This window comes from Haliotis cracherodii, unplaced genomic scaffold (genome assembly GCF_022045235.1).
Source record: "Haliotis cracherodii isolate W230 unplaced genomic scaffold, xgHalCrac1.p SCAF_9, whole genome shotgun sequence".
NCBI classification, from domain to species: Eukaryota; Metazoa; Mollusca; class Gastropoda; order Lepetellida; family Haliotidae; genus Haliotis; species Haliotis cracherodii.
In genome coordinates this window covers 27,126,211-27,141,255 of record NW_027266343.1, presented here as the reverse complement: position 1 = coordinate 27,141,255, position 15,045 = coordinate 27,126,211, and the positions used below count along the sequence as shown (strand labels likewise).

General features: G+C 40.0%; 1 protein-coding gene and 1 long non-coding RNA gene across 2 annotated transcripts in view; one reads left to right on the top strand and one right to left on the bottom strand.

Moving 5' to 3' along the window:
- Positions 1–277: 277 nt before the first annotated feature.
- LOC139453414 (uncharacterized) lies at positions 278–2,684 on the bottom strand. The gene is made up of 3 exons (XR_011652415.1): positions 2,380–2,684; positions 683–784; positions 278–365 (listed from the first exon to the last, which is right to left on the bottom strand). It is a non-coding gene; the product is annotated as an uncharacterized lncRNA (long non-coding RNA).
- Positions 2,685–9,556: 6,872 nt separating this feature from the next.
- LOC139452121 (tetraspanin-33-like) overlaps positions 9,557–15,045 on the top strand; it is a 35,422-nt gene continuing 29,933 nt past the window's right edge. The window contains exon 1 of the mRNA XM_071233446.1: positions 9,557–9,708. Within this exon, the coding sequence (XP_071089547.1) occupies positions 9,628–9,708 (81 nt within the window). The 5' untranslated portion in view covers positions 9,557–9,627. The remainder of the gene's footprint in view (positions 9,709–15,045) is intronic.

The following is a 15,045-nucleotide window of genomic DNA, read 5'->3' as shown; positions in this document are numbered from 1 at the left end:
TCAGACTGGTGAAGAAAAATGCCTGCCAGAAAAAAATGACATAGACCTAGTTGCAAGGTGCTTATCTTCAGGCTCATGGAGTTAAATAAAATCATATATCTGCTTTTGTAGCTGTGACCGAAACCATATGTAATCTCCATAGAAAAGTTCCAGGTCCCCACCTCCTTGAATATTAAATGGTCGGTCTCTAATTAAGTCCATATAGTATACTTCAACTTTCAGTCATGCGAAGTCACCATTCAACAAAGAACACCAAGACACATTTGCGTTGACATTTTAATATTTTTAGATTATTGAAAATTTATACACTTTTCGAAATTAGTGAATGCCAGAATCTTCTTTCTTTGGTGTTCACTTCCACTTCCCTGAAATACAAACAGCTTAATAAATCTCGAGCAGGTATGTGAAAGAGTTCATATGACGAGAAACATTCATTTGGAGATAAGGTTTTATCAATATTCAAACAATAATGTATAATGCATTGTCTGCAGCAAGTGTCTGATGGAAACAAATTTTAACATTCATTCAGAGACATCAGGAATCAGGTTGAATACAAAAAGTGGTACGAGCATAGATTTATATAAATAGATCTACATTCTTAGCATTCATTTAAAGCAAACAAAACCAAACCAATTAGCATGGACATAGATAATGAAATGTAACTGTAAACAATTGTACTTACGTTAACATAATTCACAGCCCAGGGTTTATTTGGTGTGTTCCTCAATGATTCAACATTCTTGATTTTATCTCCTGGAATGGTCGTGTTACATTTTGCCCCTTGCTGCAACGAAAACATATTAAAAAAGTCAAAACTAAAACTATATTCAATAAGCATACATTTAGATCTGTAGTCTAACCAAAAAGATAACATACATTGCATAATTGCCTAAAATGTAGGAAAACTGTAAATCTAAAGTCCCCATGTATAACGTCCGATCGGAAATAATCTCAGTCTACAGATATAAGTAACAAAATTATGAGTACCATCATAAAAAAACCCACCTAATGTAATTTGGTTTCCATATACACCGGTCTGACAAACCGGTCAGGCAAACCAGTGATTGTTATAGTGAGCCACGTCTCACAACCTCTGTCACAGTACAATGGCACACAATCATGTTAGTACAAACATGGTTTGTTGGGGACCTTTTCTAAACCGGAATCAAAACGGGAACAGATATATTAGACAGGCATTGTAGCTAATTACGACTCACATCTTCATCGCAGCGCTGTTTATATGGATCTAGTTACAGTACGATTTCGTAACGAGCACTGGAACTTACTCGTTCAGTTTTCGATCACCATTTTATTCTCTCTCATTGTCAAAAAGTTCCAGAGAACCACGTATCATATACTTACTACGTTTATTAACATAATACAGCTGAATATCGTTAAATATAGGCCTAATTCTGTAGTATGATAGCCTACCTGGCAACATATGGAGATCGAAAACCGAACGAATATGGTTGCTATCAATTCCATTGTATTTTTCATTGGTGCACATTGACTACACCTATCTCACCTTAATAATCAACAAACGATGACCAAATCACTGACAATGTATGGTGATATTTAACTTTTGACTATCGACTAGCTTATCATCACCAGCGAGAACAATACCGCAAACACCCCGTTATAATGCGCGACGAGAGATTCGTTTTACTTTTGCTCGTTTTCATTAGAAGGGAGTCGGACATAGATCTATTTATCCGGAAAATGATGAATTGATTCTTTTTTGGAAATATTAAAAATACACATGATAAGCGCCTTGCTCAAATAAACTTTATAGACAGCACCAACAACCAGATGATCCACATTTAGGCTACTTCAGTCAGTGCTGATTGGGCCTTTTCGGGAACAACAAGTATGTTTCTGTCTCTTCCCGAAAATACAATTTTTCATAACATCATTGATTATATACTGTGTTACCATCTGTATCTTGCCTGAGGCCTATAAATACACTTGACTTGACCTGACTTGACTAATGGCGATTTTATATGGCAGTTTAACATGAATACCCTACTCAGACACAGTATACTGACCCCGAACCGCCCAGCCCTTGTTTTAGCCCCTTAATACCAAGCGCCAGGCAGGGTAACAACAAGTACCATATTTTAACATCTTTCGGTATGACGCGGCCGGGAATCGAACCCCGGACCTTCCGCTCTCCGGGCGGACGCTCTACGACTGGTTGCCGGGTGGTTGCCGGACACCTCCCCTTTTAAAAATGATGGATCCGCCACTGATCACGATACACTACACAAGAAAACCTGCTGCTTCCCGTGTTAAATTCCGTCATGTGACTGGTGTCTATAAAAATCTTATGCCGTTATTCCAACACACGCAGACATGAAGATGCAGCACCTCTATACTCACATCTGAACCTGCAGATAAATGCGTTAGCGCTCGTTTAATGCAGCAACATCTTTTTATCTGAAAACAACATGTCGTGTTCTTAACACTTTCTTCCGTGTCAAGAAGGCGAGTTCCGAGATTCCAACAATAGACTGAGCTCAGGTATACACGCCCTTTGTGGTGGGGTTCCTCGTGTCTCCTGCTGAAATGGGTCATTCTCGCACATCAAGGTCAGTTGTGAGCTTGTATGTTTAAAGTTAAAACCAAACCCAAGTCCAATTTGCATTGATCGGTGCAGTCAACAATGGCCGCCTCCCGGTGTGTAATCAAAATCACCACTGCAAACATGAACGACAGACCTCTCTATTTACGACAACGTCACACTCCCACTTCCGTGAATTTGGCATGTTTAGGAAATTGACGAGAAGGGACAGTGTCTTCCTATAGAAGGACTTGATGGCTGACACATTATACAGTGAGGTTTTATAGTGACAGCAGGATGCCCTGTAAATACCTTTGGTGACTTAAAACGTATGAAGATTTCAAGATATGCGTTCAAGGATTGAAAACCGGGATCTTTGCACTGAGGCAGATCTTGGTATCCCTTAGAAAGTATTTATAAGTACACACTTTTTGTTACACTTTTGTTATCTGAATTGATTGTATGGTGGATATATTACGTCATAAAACTTCTGCAAAGCCCTCTAGTCGCGCAACATCCGTCACGTAGGTCGCACCATAGATCTGCACTCTATTCGTATAACCTCAGCTTGCAAAACAAGTGTTAGGATTTAACGCAATCGATGTTAATACTTGTCCGTGAACGATCTCAACACAAACTCACTCAAGCGGTGGGTGAGAGATGAAATGTGTACATATAGTCTTGGCGAGTTTGGACAGCACGCTCTTTCAATTATCGCCGTGGTGTTTGTCTCTGGCGGTATATCATCTGTTCTTTGTGCTAGGAGGTGAAGGGGTGTTTGTACGGTAGTGAGCTTTAAAGTCCTGGTTGGTTTAGTCTCATCGCGCGTTTTACAAGCGACACATCTGTTTTACCTGCTCAGTCTAGAACTCTGACTGGCATTTTGGTAGACGACGTAACACCAACCATGGAATTGTAGCGACTGCTCTTTTCTACGTTTCCGAACATTTAGATATTTAGAGACGCCAGGTCGCAGCATTGCTCACTCATACGAAACGTCGCAAAGAAGTGTGTCGAAAATAATATATGACTCACGTACAAGTGCATGTGTGCATTTAAAGAGGAAATAAAAGCTGTTTTGCACTGAAGTGGAAACACTGACTTATATATCATATAAATTGGTAGAAGCAACAAGGTATGTTGACAGAAAGATATGGTTGGCTAAAACATATGCCGACATGCGACTTTAAGTCTGAAATCACTTACGCACTATTATATATTATAAAGATGGTGTTTCATACATCATAAGAAATAGCGAGACTGCGACTGCTCTATGGAACAACATATATACCGACAAGGTGTCATTCACCGTACATAACAACATATATACCGACAAGGTGTCATTCATCGTACATAACAACATATATACCGACTAGGTGTCATTCATCGTACATAACAACATATATACCGACTAGGTGTCATTCATCGTACATAACAACATATATACCGACTAGGTGTCATTCATCGTACATAACAACATATATACCGACGAGGTGTCATTCACCGTACATAACAACATATATACCGACTAGGTGTCATTCACCGTACATAACAACATATATACCGACTAGGTGTCATTCATCGTACATAACAACATGATACGAATGTTATTAAACAGAATGTACAAAAAACGTAACAAACTGTCACACGAGTCGTTCATGGTTTCTGGTGAAATCTATCATTGTCTCGCGTGTTCCCTTTACTGTATAGATTTTACGAGGTTTTCGTATGGATCTTAATATTTGTTCTACAGCTATTTCAATTTTGCGCGAAAATATCATCGCAATCACAAAGCTGCCCACGTGTGTCTAAATGGTGGTCTTGAAGGAACTGGGATGCACGTTTGCTAAACTCACTATTGTCATCCAAGATATATGATGTAGCTGGTTCTTGAAATAGAAACACCATTCATCCGGTTGTATATCATTCTCCCCCCAAAATATTTTACCCCGCTTCACACAGTCCTTGTTGTGTATGTCGGTGATGGTATTCTGAAACATATTTAACCACGAGTACATAAGTTTTTTAAGGTACGAGACAAACGTTGTCAAACACGATCAAACTATACTGATTTTACATTTCTCACAGTTCTCCTTGATGACGACTAACGTTCGCTTAAAAGTGCATGGAAAATCCTACATCTACTCTGCTGTAGAGCACACGGAGTCGTTAGTGTTAGTATTTAAATACATGTATAACGACCGCCCTTAAAATACATGCGCCTTAGACGAAAATGCAACAAATATAGTGGATTTCATACAAGTCGGTGATGTCAGCGACGAATCACCATGTCAGTGACGAGATACACAGATTGCTTTGCCAAGGCGTCGCCTCTAATTAAGTAAATACACTTAACCATGTGAGGGGCGAGGGCTAGAGACTGACTACAAGAAGGACGTTGGCTATACAGAGGAAGTTCTACACCATACACCGTTGGCGTCCTTTAATATGTTCCCTGAGGGTATTGTAAATAAAGATATGATAATGAGCACAGTACCGTATAAACTGCAGGTATGTCATAACATCTGCACATATATACCTTACTCGATGAGTCATCGACGTATACATGTTTACCCGTGGTGTAGTCAGTCATGTACTATGTCTTGTCAGCTACCAGTATATCATGTGTCGCAGATAATCCTTTAACAAGAGGACAACTTGGCATGGACAGTTTTCTGTTTACGTTCTTATTGTTGTGAACACCAGCATATGCTAAAAGTTTCATCGAATATCTCGCAAAACTAGCCCAGTTGTATACATCGTATAATGGTGGTGCAACACCTATCACGGATCATTGGTCATGGTACATTCTAATCACATTACAATCTAATCAGTGAATTAGAGGAAAATCTGCCATTCAAGACCAACTATTGCAATTTAGTTTCTAATCAAGCAGTTTCTGTATCTTATAAACGAACATTAACAGGGGGTTCCGAATGAAGAAAGATAATGACCTATATATGTTGAGATATTTTACAACCTCTCTGTTCGGAGCGCCATGGCATCAATACCGTGTTTTATGTGAATTCCCTTTTGGTCAGACCAACAGTTACAAATTGCTGACAGAAGTGGTAAATAAATCGTTTTTTAGAATGCTTACATCAGATTGATATCCCTATTATATCCGTACTGGACTAGTTGGGCAGACAGAGTATATGCATGATGGAGAATGAAACAGATGGACAACACCCTGATTCAGGAGCACATCCAGGCCACATCGGTGTATCTTAGCCACTAGTGTGCAACCACAAACCCTAAGCTTCATGTAGTACCACTGCGTTTGATGTTTTATGCTTCATGTATATGCTATATACTATATATACCACATTGCGTGGTTGGAAATCTACAATTATCCTAAAGATACATTCTTTTCTTCTTCTACATGCCTCACTGTTATGATTGTATGGTCGTGATCGACGCGTACAACTAAATACCCTCTAAATGGATGCTGAAAGTTGGGCGTGTTTCAAACTTGAGGATTATTAAGATCTTGGCGATACTAGTATTACTACGGGGTTTTTACGTGACGCACAAATGTAGAGAATGGACACAGAAAAAAAATATATTGCATTTCGAGGGACGCACAATGAAAATCATTGTACATAAATCAAGAGCAGCTATGGGTGTTTGTTATTTCATACATCAAACATGCCCTCTGTCCACATAATCCTTGATTCGTTCCACGCAGGCTCAGAAGTAACTATCTAAACAGTACACTACACAATTTCATTACTTTACAGGGCCCTCATATTGTCTGCAAGGACCCTTGAAGGTTAATTATTGGGGGTCACCTGGAACCCCACTTTTGTACATCAAGATAAAAATCCCGCTACTACTACTACTGCTACTACTACTACTGCTGCTGCTACTACTGCTACTGCTACTGCTACTACTATTCCCAATGCTACTATTACTACTACTGCTGTTACTATTACAACTGCTACTATTATTCCTACTACTGCTGCTGTTGTGTTGAAAGCAGCGTTAGTCTAAACTCAGTTAATGTATCAAGGCACTGCATACTACAGGGGGCTGTGTGTGCACTTGCACTCAATGTATCAAGGCACTGCATACTACAGGGGGCTGTGTGTGAACTTGCACTCAATGTATCAAGGCACTGCATACTACAGGGGGCTGTGTGTGCACTTGCACTCATGTATCAAGGCACTGCATACTACAGGGGGCTGTGTGTGCACATGCACTCAATGTATCAAGGCACTGCATACTACAAGGGGCTGTGTGTGCACTTGCACTCAATGTATCAAGGCACTGCATACTACAGGGGGCTGTCTGTGCACTTGCACTCAATGTATCAAGGCACTGCATAGTACAGGGGGATGTGTGTGCACTTGCACTCAATGTATCAAGGCACTGCATACTACAAGGGGGCTGTGTGTGCACTTGCACTCAATGTATCAAGGCACTGCATACTACAGGGGGCTGTGTGTGCACTTGCACTCAATGTATCAAGGCACTGCATACTACAGGGGGATGTGTGTGCACTTGCACTCAATGTATCAAGGCACTGCATAGTACAGGGGGATGTGTGTGCACTTGCACTCAATGTATCAAGGCACTGCATAGTACAGGGGGATGTGTGTGCACTTGCACTCAATGTATCAAGGCACTGCATACTACAGGGGGCTGTGTGTGCACTTACACTCAATGTATCAAGGCACTGCATACTACAAGGGGCTGTGTGTGCACTTGCACTCAATGTATCAAGGCACTGCATACTACAGGGGGCTGTGTGTGCACTTGCACTCAATGTATCAAGGCACTGCATACTACAGGGGGCTGTGTGTGCACATGCACTCAATGTATCAAGGCACTGCATACTACAGGGGGCTGTGTGTGCACTTGCACTTGATTTGCTCATTTCCCAGACTGCAGTACATGACCCTTGCCATATATCTGTCTCTTATATAGTCCTTTCTCTAAGTAGAATGTGCTTATTCACGTTGACACTTAAGAGGAAATGACAGTGTCGTTGTTAAATGTCCGGAACGCGTTCTTAGATGGCTATCAGGCCTGTGTTTACAGTGAACAAGCCGGAACGCTATCATTTGACGTGTTCAGGCCCTGTGAGTTTCATCGGTAATCATAGGTATAGGGTTAATGCTGTGGCAATACTGGGGATCATACATGAAGAATAATAATAAATATCATTCCACTTGTAAGCCAAGTGGTAAAAGAGGTTACTTGTCACGCCAGTTGCTGGAATATTGCTAAAAGCGGCGTAAAAACTAATTCACGTTTCTGTGTATTTTCAGAAAGGACGATATACTGTTCGTGTCACCCTGTGTGGTGGCATATTGTCGTTATTATCACCTACCTCCATACTTTACCTCTGATGTTACTCCGGTGATGTCACCCTGTGTGGTGGCATATTGTCGTTATTATCACCTACCTCCATACTTTACCTCTGAAGTTACTCCGGTGATGTCACCCTGTGTGGTGGCATATTGTCGTTATTATCACCTACCTCCATACTTTACCTCTGATGTTACTCCGGTGATGTCACCCTGTGTGGTGGCATATTGTCGTTATTATCACCTACCTCCATACTTTACCTCTGAAGTTACTCCGGTGATGTCACCCTGTGTGGTGGCATATTGTCGTTATTATCACCTACCTCCATACTTTACCTCTGATGTTACTCCGGTGATGTCACTCTGTGTGGTGGCATATTGTCGTTATTATCACCTACCTCCATACTTTACCTCTGATGTTACTCCGGTGATGTCACCCTGTGTGGTGGCATATTGTCTTTATTATCACCTACCTCCATACTTTACCTCTGATGTTACTCTGGTGATGTCACCCTGTGTGGTGGCATATTGTCTTTATTATCACCTACCTCCATACTTTACCTCTGATGTTACTCCGGTGATGTCACCCTGTGTGGTGGCATATTGTCGTTATTATCACCTACCTCCATACTTTACCTCTGATGTTACTCCGGTGATGTCACCCTGTGTGGTGGCATATTGTCTTTATTATCACCTACCTCCATACTTTACCTCTGATGTTACTCTGGTGATGTCACCCTGTGTGGTGGCATATTGTCTTTATTATCACCTACCTCCATACTTTACCTCTGATGTTACTCTGGTGATGTCACCCTGTGTGGTGGCATATTGTCGTTATTATCACCTACCTCCATACTTTACCTCTGATGTTACTCTGGTGATGTCACCCTGTGTGGTGGCATATTGTCGTTATTATCACCTACCTCCATACTTTACCTCTGATGTTACTCTGGTGATGTCACTCTGTGTGGTGGCATATTGTCTTTATTATCACCTACCTCCATACTTTACCTCTGATGTTACTCTGGTGATGTCACTCTGTGTGGTGGCATATTGTCGTTATTATCACCTACCTCCATACTCTACCTCTGATTGCTGACTTGCTATAAGTTATAGCCAAGGGCCATAAAGAGGACACGGGGTACACACACTACACATATCGCTTTATTTTATTTTTCAAACTAGTGTTTTGTTGGTTTTAGAAAGAAATTACACATCAACAATGTATTTTCATATTGAGAGAGAGAGAGAGAGAGAGAGAGAGAGAGGGAGAGAGGCAGCCGACTGTTTTCCCTGGTCACGCACATCTACACACGGGCATATGGCAGTGCAAAAGAAATACAAGACACAAATGTCCCTGAACACCTCGCGCTTTGTATAATCTCTTGACAACTTCTCCACTTTTACTTTGAGCGGGATGTGCCAACTTGGCCACCGTTCAACAGCTTGCGGTGACGATTATATTTGAGTGAACGCCAACCGCAAGCAAACTCCGGGGTATCAAACACTACCTTTTATTTTGTTTCATTTGTAAAGCACACAACATTTTCAAACATACATTTCCCGCCAAAGTATAGCTTCAGTTTGGAAATAAAGTGGGAATAAAATATCCAAGACAAAAATCTCTACCACTTGATCACGTGACGGTGCGTCACACCGTGCGACCGACATGCGCATTGTTTCCTGTACGGTTTCAATTGGAGTACGAACACATCGGCGAATGTCGGCGCTTAGTAGATCTTTTGAGTGTTTAAAATGGGCTGCTGTGGACAAAATGATACTTTCGTGAGCCCAGTGGTTAAATATATCTTGTTCTTCGCAAATTTTCTTTTTTGGGTAAGTATGGTGCTAGCCTAGATCTACCTGTTTTCGTCGGTGAACACCGAGGTAATTTTCTGATTTTCGATGACTGGTGGTTGTGAGTGTTCGCATGAACCGGACCAGGGTAGGTGACATCCAGCTCATCCATCTGTAGGTTAAGGATCAGTAAGTACTTTGTGAAACTCCTTTTACAGAAATGATTTGAATACCACCATCGCCTCTGTTACCAAGAAATTGTTTACAAGATCGAGCGGTGTGTTGTCATTTGGTTACATTGTTTACATGAGTGTATCGCGACCGTGTTTCACATACACCAGATTTAGACAAACAGTGTTTATTCCCTCTATGTCCTTCACACCACGCATTAAATGAAGCTGTATAAACGAGGCACTTGTCATTGTCTTCGTTACATTGTGTCATGTTTCTCTATGCTTTGTTAGTGGTTTTACAACATTGTATGTTATTACTAGCTTCGAAGTTCAGTAAACGGTTTAAGGACTAGTTTCATGATTGTCCTGCTCACATTCCCATCTAGATCTAAACCAGTTATGCTTCCATTTATCACCTTAGCATGCAATGTATGTAAGCTCTTGTAGTCATTTACATGATTCCTGTTTTGGAAAGATTAGGAAGCAAAATTTCGAACCTCTTTTATTCCTTAATTGTATAAGCCTTGAGCGTTATTGTATATTGTTTTTCGTTTTTCCGATCATACAGTCACCTTTATCAGAGTGGCAGTTGATGCCTTGAACCAAATTGTAGTGGCTAGAGAATGGATACATACATCATGTATGCGATACTTTAACTTTAAAGTCATATTTGTTGTTATTTTGTGTCAATATTGTTTTCTTGGTCTAAATAGCAAACATGTAGGAAACATTTGTGTTGCGATTGCTGATTAGTTTATCGAAAACAGTGACAACCCAAATCTGTTCCATACATATAAAGATAATTGATAATTTGCCAAAATGCTATACTAGTTATCAGTTTATATAATAGTAAAAGCAGCAACTAGAATAACCTATTGTTAGAACATATGTTTTTCCTGGTTCAGTATAGTTTCAGATATAATTTCTTTTACATATTCCATTAAAAATGTTTGAATTTCATGTATATGTGGTACCTGTTATAACCATTTATTCCCCTATGGAGTTAAGACATGCTTAAAGCAACATATTCTTTATCACAATCCACCTGCTCCAGTTACTTGAGTGCTGTTTGATATGAGTATGAACACTTACCATGACTTTACAAAGTATTTTATTCTGATTGGTCATTCGGAGGTTTTAAATCACAATGACCACCACTTGATCATGTTAATTAAAGGACTGATTTCATGACCACAAGCTAATGTTTTTAGAAATGATATATTTGTCATTCATTGTCTGTAGGCATCTTGATAAGACTCTGTGGCAATACGTTGGGGTCAGTAAACATGTAAGAAATCAAATCTGAGAGTAGTGTTTTCAGTGTTGAGTTAGGAAACTTGTGGATCTAGGAGTGCTAACATTTGAAACATGCTGAAAAAGAGGGAAAACCCAGGTCCCTCGTGGGAGGGGGGGGGGGGGGGGGTGTTCCTTCCTAAATTGGTTTCATTTCACATCTAAGCAACCTGCAACATGTGCAATGCCTGCCACTCATGTGTTTTGACAATTGTATGGCCTTTTTGGTACAATTGGGAAGTTTGGCAATAAATCAAATCAGAGAGTATATTTTCATGTTCAGTGGGTGTGGAACTGTGTTTTCAGTGTTGAGTTAGGTAAATGTGGATTTAGTAGTGCAAACATTTGAAACATGCTGAAAAAAGGGAAATCCCAAGAGGTCCCTCAGCTAAAACAGATTAAAATTATTTCACCAAGAAGATTCAGTCTCCTGATGTCCGAAATGACCAGAACATCCATTTTAGCTGTAATAACGGTTGCGCTATTATTCAGGGCATTATCATTTGCAGCAGCCCTTGATCTTTTCAACTGCTGTTCTGTGTCGGGCAGTTAATGGAAGACCTCCAGCTTCTGCAAATGATAATGCCCTGGAAAATAGCGATTCCCTTAAAATAACATTGGTGTTGCTTGTGAACTTGATGGAATGTAGTAAGAGGGGATTGGGTGGTCAGACACGGTTACTTGGTTGATGCATGTCATTGTATCCCAAATGCATAAATCGATGCTCATGATGTCAATCACTGGATTGTCTGGTCCAGACTCTATTATTCACAGACTGCCATCATGTAGCTGAAATATTGTTGACAAACAAAAACAAATACTGTGTAAAGTTGGGTACCCACTGTAGGTCTCAGGGGATGTCTTAAAATATCCGAATTGGAACATTTTCAGCATAGTCCTGGCAACCTGGCAGTCCTCGACCATATGAAAAATCAGAAGGAATGGGTGCATAGCCAGAAAGAAATGTGAACATTAGTGACTTGTAGTGTAAACATAGATTTCTAGATAATTTTTGTCGTCTAACAATATATCACATGTCTAACCACGGGTCCGGGGAGTCCTGAGGGTACCTGTGTCCTACTTAGTACCCACCAACCTGGGTACCCGAGTTACCCGTCCTGGTTACCCGTCCCAGCCCTGATACCTATATATATCTTCAAGTGTGTTTATCTCAACATGCTGAATTATGTTGCTTTCAGATAATCAGTGAATTAAGGAAAATTCATGATACATGTAAATGGGAGCATGTTATTATACAATGTTAAAAATTGTCTTAAAAGTGTTTATTGTACAAAATGTTGTTTGGGACTGAGAAAGTTCCTGATAACCGTTTTCGTTGAAGGTTAAGGATCATGCAGATACTTGAAGATGTTGACTTTTAGGCATGGTTGGGTTTGCTAATCATTTCAATGCTACATGTACTTAGAAAACATTATTTTCTTGATTTGAACTACCGACCCAATTTTTAAAGAAGTAATAAGTTTTTGAAGGTATTTTTCCTAATTGACCAGATTTCATTCCTGGAACAATGTTCAAATAGTAATTCAAAGTTGATAAAGAATATGTTGCTTTTAGCATGTTTTGAATTATTGCCTATTACTGCTGGATGAACCAATAAACTTGGATATATGATCTGATCATCACTTTATTAAGTTTCATTTGGTAATTTGTAGACATGAATTAATATATTGACAAATGATTGGTATAATGGATGTTTCATTAAGGTTTTCAGTGTTTACTATTCACTGATAACTTTAGTTACACCCTGCTTCAAGTGTTGGTGTGAACTGTGTAGACCGCAACATAGTGTACAACTGGTACAAAAGGACACCATACACTGGCTGGCACATGCAGAGTGAGGTGGGACCACTTTCCAACTCTGACACAGAGACTGCCTCCGTGGTCTGGTGGTAGAGCATTTGCCCGGTGAGCAGAATGTCCGGGTTGATCCCCTGCTGTGTCATACCAAAAGACATTTAAAGATGGTACTTGTTGTTACCCTGTCTGGCGCTCTGCATTAAGGGGCTAAAACAAGGACTGGTCGGCTCTGAGTCTGTATACTTTGTCTGAGTAGAGTATTCATGTTCAACTGCGGCATGGTATCTCAGTAAGCTAGCTCTATAAATCGGCATCAGTCATGACTAGTACAAGCAGCCACACCCACACACATGTACATGCACATCGCTATATAAGTGCAATAATTGTGGACGCGACGTTAAACCCTATTTCACCTCACCTGACACATTGACCGACATCTGACTCCAGGTCAAAACTTAGTGTTATTAACATGATAAATAAAATGTATACTGTAGTGTGTTATCATTAATATAAAAGCATCAGTGAAGTCCTTCTTGTGGCTGTGTCATCAGAGACTGGCCTCTGGCCACAGACTTTGAGGTGTGTTATGGGTCACAGGATATTGCTTGACCTATGGTGACAAATGAAAGGGTGAACTATATTGTGAGGACAGCTGTGTGTATCTGTCCAAAGTTAAGATGTTAAAAGCTTAGTTGCCTCGCCCAACCAGCACAGGTTTTCGCCCTTCATAATGTCACAGATCAGTGAATTTTACATAATACTGCCTGTGGCTACTGGATTAGCTGCTTGGGAACATGTACAAGGTGTATGAAGAACACATACCGTAGTCTACACTCTACAGTGGTATGTGTGGACACAGTGTGGTCAGAGTACTCATGTAGTACTACAGTGAAGAAAAATGACCTTGAAGTTAAATGTTGTAGTTTGAATCACAAACAAAACCATTAAAATAATACAGGTGCTGTTAAAGTCTAATTTTTCCTGTTTTTTTTAATGAAACTTTCGATAAGATTGCTTTTTTAGGTTTGCATAAAGCAATAGCACATGTTCAGCTGTTGGATGTAATCAGCATTGCATTATGGTGGCTGTACAGACGATCAGCATGATAGGTATTATATCTTGGGTAAGGGGAGAACAATATTTGGACTGATAGTGTTTTCCCCCAGCCATGTGTATACCATGTGTACAGCAATATCATGTTCCACAAAAATATTAATTGTATATTGAGGTAGATCTACATAAACATAAAAAATATGTCTAGCTATATGTGATAGGTATGTTGTTTAGTATCATCCTCGCATATTTATGTGCCCGAAAATGGCAGTCATTTGGAGTGTGGTAATGAAGTTTGTTATGCATTTCTCCTCTGTTGAACACGTGTGGTGTGATTCTCTGGTGTCACGACACATCAAGTCAGAAGTAGTAGGATATATTTCATTGTACATACGGTTGATAACTTGAGGCAACACTCTCCAGTCTGGGTAAGATGACACACTATCACATTGGCCTTAAATTGTAACTACCCTGTCCTATAACATGTTGAAAGTCAGCTCTTATCAAAATCATCATGAACATGTGTATGTATTCTGACCAAATGGGCCCCAGAACCCCCACATCTGTACATATAATGGGCAGTGTACGCTGTTATCTTGTTTGTCTCGGACAGATCTGTGTATACATTGTAAAACCCTGTTGCAACTTCCGATGTTCAACATGTTCAAAGGTTATATTTTAATCCAAACATTAAACTCAGATCCTGTTTGTGGACTACATTGATATACATGTATACCAACCATATGTCATCCAACATTTTGCAGATCCCAATTATGCTGAAATACCTTTCATTACCCTGCTTATCCCCGATGTTCACATCCCAGTTGAGTCATGTAGAACCAAGACATAATCTGAACAAAGAACTGTGGTGACCTCCAGTACCTATAGATGCTTTAACACAAACATAACCATGATCATGTTGATAAGACTTGACACACAACAGAAACATGTAGAATATTAACATGATTCAAAATATCTGCCATGACAAGCGAATTTCAAACAGCAAATGTTATGGGTCATCAGATAGAGGTGATAGTTT